Genomic DNA, 8106 nt, shown 5'->3' with positions numbered 1-8106 from the left:
GAAATGGGCTGAGATCACAATCACCTTTTTTTTTTTTTTAAGATTTATTTATTTGTACATAGAGAACTGGGGTACAGGCCAGAGGCTCAGGGGTGGTGAGAGGCTTCACCAGAGACAGAGTGGAGAGCAGAACAGGCAGAGCAAAGAAGTACACTGCTGAGGGGAGCAGCGGGCGGGTCAGGAGAGGTCTGCTGCACCATGTGGTCTCCTCCGGGGCAGGCGGGAATCGAACTCATGCGGAAGCAGCTTTAGATTCTCAGTGCTGTGCTTTAACCCGCTGCGCCACCAGGGAGGGCCACAATTACCTTTTTTTAAAAGAATAATCTGGGATTGTTTTGACCTTTAGTTGAGATTATAACATTTTTTAAATCAATCAAGGTTAAATTAGGTACATAGATTCACAAAGTTTAAGACTAATATAACTATATTTACCTCAGTGAAGATTAACCAAAATAAAGTTCCTTAAACCTTATCTACTACTTAACAGCTTTCATTCTCATTGAGACATCCTAGGGGGTAAAGTAAAGTGAGGGCAGAAAGAGGAAATTTTCTTGTAAATCAAATTACAGTAAAGTTCTTTGAAAACTTGTTAGAAAGTTTAAGTGATTTCCTTGAAGTCTAGACAGTAGAAAACCTGATTAGCTCTGAATAGGGAACTTGGGTGAATTTCCATATCTAAAGACAAGATAGTAGAAAGTTTGAATGATTATTTAGAAACTGAATAGAAGGCTAGTGAGATAGTAGAGTGATGAGATTTGGGTTTTCTTTTGTCCCAGAGTATGTTCCAGTATTGCCTCAATATTGACTTTAAAATAACAGCCAATTGCTTTTATCAGTCAGCCAATTGTAAAATCACTTTTGACTTCAAGAGGAATTTCTCGCCCTGGTGCAGTGCTTGTGTGTCTGGGCCAGGCAGCGCCTTATGAAGGCTGTTTAGAATATTTTGATATTATGATTAAACAAAAAAGGGAGGTCATCACATAAGTTAGCGTGGAAAGTCTGATTTTTCAGAGCACTTCCGTCTCTATCTGGAATATGTTAGTCGATAGAGGTTATATAGCTTGTGTCAGACAATGACCATTATATTGGTGGATTTAGATTGGGCAGTATTTTTACCCCTTTCCTAGCTCTCTGGAACCTGTCTAACTCACTCCTTGATTATAGTTCCTGCTGGGAAGTGCCTTGGATTTGTTGTGACTGCTTTGCTTTGGGACCTTGATTATTTGGTTCTGGGCCCTGCCTGCTTGGCTGAACTTTGGCTCAAAAAGGGATGGGTGATTGCAAAGTTTGATCTGAAATCTTGTATTTTGAAATTCTCTCCTCTAATTTCCTTCTCCTCTTCCACTTCCCTCACATACACACTCACACACACACACTCTCTCTCTCTCTCTCTCTCTTTCTCCCCCTGGCCTTTCTCCACAGATTAAAATTCTTTGAGCACATTAAAGTCTGAATACTTTGTTTCGATATATGCAGGAGGCACAAACCACTAGAACAGGCAATATGGCTTTTTCCCTCTTAACAGTTTGGGGTTCCTGGGCGCCATGGGTTTCCCCTTGTGTCAGTTTTAGTTCCTTGCAGATTTGCCCAGTATCAGCAGAATCCTGCTAAGTTCTTGACTGGGGATTTTTTTTTTCAGTTTTATTTATTTTGTGCTTACAAGAGCTGGGGTGCAGCCCAGAGGTGCAGGGGATGAGAGGATTCACCAAAGAGTGGGGAGCAAAATAGGTGGATCTACAGAAATACACTGCTGAGGTGAACAGTGATCAAGACAGAAAAGGTCTGCTGTGCCATATGTAGGTCAGCTCCCTGGCGAGGGATCAAACTCAGGCCATCACAGTGATAGATAGCGCAGAGACCTAATCCCAATGCCACCAGGAAGGCCTGGCTGGAGTTAAAAATTTACTAGCTAGAGAAAATCAAAAAACAACTTATTAGCATATAGATCATGTATAGAGGATAGTATATTAGGGACAGTAATAATTCAAAGGCTTGGTTAAATTTTGGTCATGTATTAGCAAACAAAAACTTTTTTTCTTTTTAAGATTTATTTATGTATTAATACAGAACTAGGGTATAAGTCAGAGGTGCAGGGGTGGTGAGGAGACAGAGTGGGGAACAGAGTGGGGAAGTACACTGCTGAGGGAGCAGTGGGCGACACAGGAGTGGTTTGCTGTGCCATGTGGATCACCTCCAGGACCAGGGATCGAACTTGCACTGAAGCGGCTGCAGCCAGCTGGCAGTGCTATGTCCTAACCCGTTGCGCCCCCAGGGAGGGTCCAGAATAGACAAATCCACAGAAACAGAAAATAGATTAGTGTTTGCCATGCATTTGGCAGGGGTGGTAAATTGCCATGCATTTAGTGGGGAGTGACTGCTAATAGCTATAGAGTTTAGTTTTTTTTGGTAACTTGATGAAAATGTTATAAATTAAATAATGGCTGTACAACCTAGTGAATGTACTAAAACAAACTGTACTGAATTTATACACTAAAAGGTGATTTTATGGCATATGATTTATATATCAACAAAATTTAAAAATCACTCTTCTGAAATTTCATGCCATATCAGCATTTCCTATAACAATCAGGCTCTGAGATGGGAATATTTCCAAAATTTGTCTTTTTTAAAAAAGGATTTATTTAGGTATACATACAAGAGCTGTGGTGTAGGCCAGAAGTGCAGGAGGATGAGTTGATTCACCTGAGACAGAGTGGGGAGCAAAACAGACAGATTCACTGAAACACACTGCTGAGGGGAGCAGTGGGCGAGACAGGAGAGGTCTGCCGCACCATGTGGGTCAGCTCCCTGGCTGGGGAGCTGTCAGTGGCTGAGGATAGCTTCATAGTGCTAAGATTTAACCCTCTGCACCACCAGGGAGGCCCCAAAATTTGCCTACTTTAGTTTTTTTTTTTTTAAAGATTTATTTATTTGTGCATACAGAACTGGGGTACAGGCCAGAAGCTTAGGGGCGGTGAGAGGCTTCACCAGAGACAGAGTGGGGAGCAGAACAGGCAGATTGACGAAGTACACTGCTGAGGGGAGCAGCGGGTGGGTCAGGAGAGGTCTGCTACACCATGTGGTCACCTCTGGGGCAGGCGGGAATCGAACTCATGAGGAAGCGGCTTTAGATTCTCAGTGCTGTGCTTTAACCCGCTGCGCCACCAGGGAGGGCCAGTTTTTTTGTTTTTTTTTAATAAAAAAAACAGGGATCAGTTACAAATCCCTACATATTGTCTGATCCATTTGATATGAAATGTCCAAAGTAGGAAGACATAGAGACAAATGTAGTGGTTGCCCAGGGTGAGTGTTGCTAGGTTATATAGTTTCTTTGTGGGGGTAAGGAAATGTTCTAATGTTGATTGTGGTAAGAGAAAGACAAACATCGCATTATTTCACTCATGTGTAGAGGAACAGACAAAACCAAAACAAAACCTTGAAATCTAACTGCAAAACTAAGGTTACCCAGAGGAGGTGGGCAGCAAGGAGGGCAGGGAGCCCAGTGGACTGTGGTGGAGGATTACTGGTGCTTGGTGATGGCCATGAAACTTAGCAAACCCAAGATTTTATTTATTTTTGTGTATAACTGCAGTGTAGGCCAAAGGTGTGTCCGGGCAGGGTGCAGGGTGGGATGAGATGATTCACCAGAGACAGAGAGGGGAGCAGAACATGCAGATTGTCAAACTACACTGCTGAGGAGAGCAGTGGGTGAGACAGGAGAGTGTGCTGCACCAGAAGTGAGTCAGCTCCCTGACTGGGGATGTAACTCAAGGTGCCACAGAGATAGCACTGAGACTTAACCCCTAGGCCAGCAGAGAGGCTCTTAAAGAGATCATTTGTATACCCACTTTACAGAAGCATTGTTCACAATGGCAAAAAGGTGGAAGCAACCTTAATATTCACTGACAGATAAACACACCGTGGAATGAAAGGGAATATTCCCTTTGGTGGAAGGAACATTAAAATAATGAATAATTGGTAAATTTTATGCCATGTTATTTTACTACAATTGAAAACAAACACATAGAAATAGAAAGTTTTAATATTATGGAAATTGTAGTCTTAAAAAATCTCTTTAATAAGTTGTTCAATTTCTTTAAAATTCACTATAGCAGTATTTTATGTTAAACATATGTACTGAGAAAATATAATACTAAAGGTTAAAATTTTTGTCCTTAAAACTTTACAAGCTGTTGAAAAATGCTGTTATCTTCAATCGCTTCTACTTCTGTTCTTAGTATCCATATTTGTTCATTTTTCTCATTTTTGTTTTGCATTATTTTGAATAACTTTTATTCTATTTTCTTTCATTAATCTTTTCTTCTGTAGTATCTGATTTTCTCTTAGAATCTAATTGTAAGTAAATAAATCTTTAGAAAAAAGTATCTAATTCAATAGATAAAAATATCTCTAGAATTTTGATTTGTGTATCTTCAAAGTAATAATACCAGCATTATTACTAGCAATATGGTTACTGAAATTATCTTTTTGGAGTTTTTTCTTTTCTTTGGATATACCTTACTGTGGCTGTGCAATCAAACTGCTGTTTTGACAGATTTTCCCACCTTGATTTAATTATTTACTATAATTATGTAAAGCAGTTACATCTAGTCAATGATTACAAATCATTTAGTTCGTTTAGGCTGTGTCCCTTCATCCTACAAGAAACCTTTTTGGTTTTTAGTTCTTGGCATATGTGCCCATTATTATTTTTTGAATTGTGATAAAATATAAATAACATAAAATTTACCATTTTAACACTTCTTAAATGTACAATTCAGTAGCATTAAAATCATTAGTATTGTTATCACCACTGTTATCTCCAGGACTTTTTCATTATTCCAAACTGAAGCTCTGTGTCTGTTAAACAACTTCCTATTATAATCTGCCTTCCAGTCCCTGGTAACCACTATTCTACTTTCTGTCTCTATGAATTTGAGTACCCTATCAGTTAGTACCTCAGATAAGTAGAATCAGGCAATATTTGTTCTTTTGTGTCTAGTTTATTTAATATAATGTCTTCAAAGTTCAAAGTTGAAAGTATGTCTCAGAATCCTTTATAAGACTAAATAATATACCGTTGTATGTGAATACCATACATTTGTCTAATCATCTGCCAGTGGACATTGGGATTGCTTTCAACTTTTGGTTATTGTGAATAATGCTGCTAAAGTCATGGATTTATGAAAATCTGCCCTAGTCCCTCCTTTCAATTCTTTTAGGTATCCAGAAATGGAATTGCTGGGTCATAAAATTATTTTTAGATTTTTTCCCTTAAAAAATTATTATTTATGTATGCATATAAGAACTGGGGGTACAGGCAAGAAGTGCAGGGGGTGAGAGGATTCACCAGAGATGGAGTGGGGTGCAGAACAAGCAGATAGACTGAGGTCTACTGTTCAGGGAAGCAGGCAAGACAGGAGAGGTCTGCTGTGCCATGTGGGTTACCTCCCTGGTCGGAGATTGAACTCATAGTGCTGAGACTTAACCCCTGGAGCCACCAAAGACCCTGGGTCATAGAATTATGTTTAATTTTTAAAATAACTGCTATATTGTTTCTGCTCTTTTAAACTATGCAAACATTATGAGCTCATGGATTTTAACATACATATTTTATATGTTTCAATCCACTGCAGTCACTAATGCTTCAGGGTTCACATTACACCATCAATGAGAGCACCTTCATCATGACTTTAGTCTTCCTTGCCTCCTGAAGTGAGAAAATTGTTGCAGTTGAACTTGTATATCACCTACCCCAGGGTTGGAACCAGTTATTTCTCTAAAACATTCTGGTTCCTGCTAGTGAGAAATAGTATTTAGAGGCCACCATTTGAGTGCTGTGGAATCTCCATTGCTGCATTGTCCCAGACTTTCAGTGGATAAGGTGAGGTCCTAAAATGTTTCTTTTACTTTCATAATAAAAAATATATTACAAATTCACCCTGATAGTTACAATTAAGATAAGGACTTCTTTGATTTTACCCTTGTTTCTTCTGCCCTACGCTTGATTCATTCTATCAATAATCACTGTATATCTATTTTACCCTTTAATTGGTACTGGGAATATACATTAAAAATTTACATTTGAGTTTCTCCCTGGTGGCCTAGGTGTTAAATCTCAGTGCTATCATTGCCATGGCATGAGATAGAATCCCTGCCAGGGAGCTGACCCACTTGACACAGCAGACCTCTTCTGTCTCACCCACTGCTCCCCTCAGCAGTATATCTCAGTACATCTGCCTTTTCTGCTCCTCACTCCCTCTGGTGCATCCTTTCACCCCCCACACCTCTGGTCTTCATCCCAGTTCTCTATGCAACTATAAATAAATCTTTTTAAAAATTTGATATAGTTTTCACATTTTTCCATCTGAATAAAAATGATAGTGAGGTCATTTATTTTGTTCATTTATAATGTTCCATTTGCATTAGCTTCATTATTTCTATCAAGTTACATTCAATTTAGGTTCGGGTAAATACAATACTACCATGCCCCCGAGATGGCAGAAGAAAATGAAAAATAAATGAAATAGGTATTAATAACAAAAAGTATATCCTCACCCCTGCATATTATCCCAGAACAAGATAACTTGTCCTTGGGTCCTTAGCATCTTGGTCAGCGGGACTGACAGCTGAACTCTCTATTATTGAAGAAACTGCTGGCCCAAAACAATTTTCTTCATTGTTTTGGTCCTGATGCCTGTAAATGAGTTATTAGAATACTGTTCTTTGAAGTCACAGGCCCATATTAAAGAAACTTTGGAGTGTTAAAATTCATATGTGTATATATCTATGTACTTACATATACATATATAATTTATATGAAGAAATCTTGGAGTTAAAAACCCAAATATATCAAATTTGTATATATCTATATACACACATACAAAAATAATCAACACATTGGAGATAATAAATTTGTTTTCCAAAGTGACTAAAATATTTTAACTGAAAAAAATTGGAAAGAAATGACTACTTTTAGTAAAGCAGGTCATTGCTTGGAGAAAGCAGACTTCTTTTGAGAACTGAGGGCAGGGGTATAATGGCATCCAAGTGCCAAGGAGATTTCAGGGCATGAAACTTGGAAGTTCAGATAAGCACATCTGGAATATACAGCATTTTATCCCTTGGTTGTATAGACTCAGCAGCCAGCTTGACCTTTGGTTGTGTATTAACAAGCAGAGACCTTCCTGGTGGCACAACGGGTTAGAGTGCAGCACTATAGCCATCTGGCCACTGCAGCCAGAACTCAGTCCCTGGCCAGGTACAGCAGACCTCGTTTCACCTGCTGCTCCCTCAGCAATATATTTCAGTAGATCTACCTGTTCTGATTGCCCACCCCCCAGCACCTTTGGCTAGTATCCCTGTTCTTGTATGCATAAATAAATAGATCTAAAAAAAATTATAAGCAGTTTAACTATTACAATGGAATCAAATTTAGGAGTAGTATGTATGTTATGTAATGGTAAGCTTTAGATATATATATATTTTCTACTTTATGTATACTAAGGTAATTAAAAATGTAATCTGTCATTTCATAGGATATGCATAAATTACAGCCTTAACATACTGAAATATAGGAAAATATTCAGAGTCAAATAGAGAACACAAGACTGTACTCATTTAAGACAGGGAATACTTTATTCAAACTCATTACAGAAATGGACAACTGGGGTCTGTAACAAAGTGTCAGGTTTTAAAGCAGAGGTCAGTAATTGTATATGAGTATATATACTGCTACATACAAATTAACTGATCAGACCACAACTTTTCAATTTTTAAAACAGAATAAGCTTCCCTGTAAAAGCAGCACCTTTGTGACATTTTTAGTATTCCTCTCCTTCTTCCTCACCCTCGCCTTCCACAGAATCCACACCAACCTCCTCATAATCCTTCTCCAGGGCGGCCATGTCCTCTCTGGCCTCGGAAAACTCCCCTTCCTCCATGCCCTCCCCCACGTACCAGTGGACAAAGGCCCGCTTGGCGTACATCAGGTCAAACTTGTGGTCCAGGCGGGCCCAGGCCTCAGCGATGGCTGTGGTGTTGCTCAGCATGCACACAGCCCGCTGCACCTTGGCCAGGTCTCCCCCGGGGACCACCGTGGGAGGC

At 39.3% G+C, this 8106-nt stretch overlaps 1 protein-coding gene across 1 annotated transcript in view; it reads right to left on the bottom strand.

Moving 5' to 3' along the window:
• Positions 1-7615: 7615 nt before the first annotated feature.
• Positions 7616-8106, bottom strand: part of LOC105854333 (tubulin alpha-2 chain-like) — a 3900-nt gene continuing 3409 nt past the window's right edge. Inside the window, exon 3 of the mRNA XM_012732314.1 lies at positions 7616-8102. Coding sequence (XP_012587768.1) covers positions 7824-8102 — 279 coding nt within the window. The 3' untranslated portion in view covers positions 7616-7823. The remainder of the gene's footprint in view (positions 8103-8106) is intronic.

The sequence above is a fragment of the Condylura cristata genome, unplaced genomic scaffold (assembly GCF_000260355.1).
Source record: "Condylura cristata isolate star-nosed mole 26May11 unplaced genomic scaffold, ConCri1.0 scaffold00034, whole genome shotgun sequence".
NCBI classification, from domain to species: Eukaryota; Metazoa; Chordata; class Mammalia; order Eulipotyphla; family Talpidae; genus Condylura; species Condylura cristata.
This window is presented reverse-complemented; position numbering and strand designations above follow the sequence as displayed.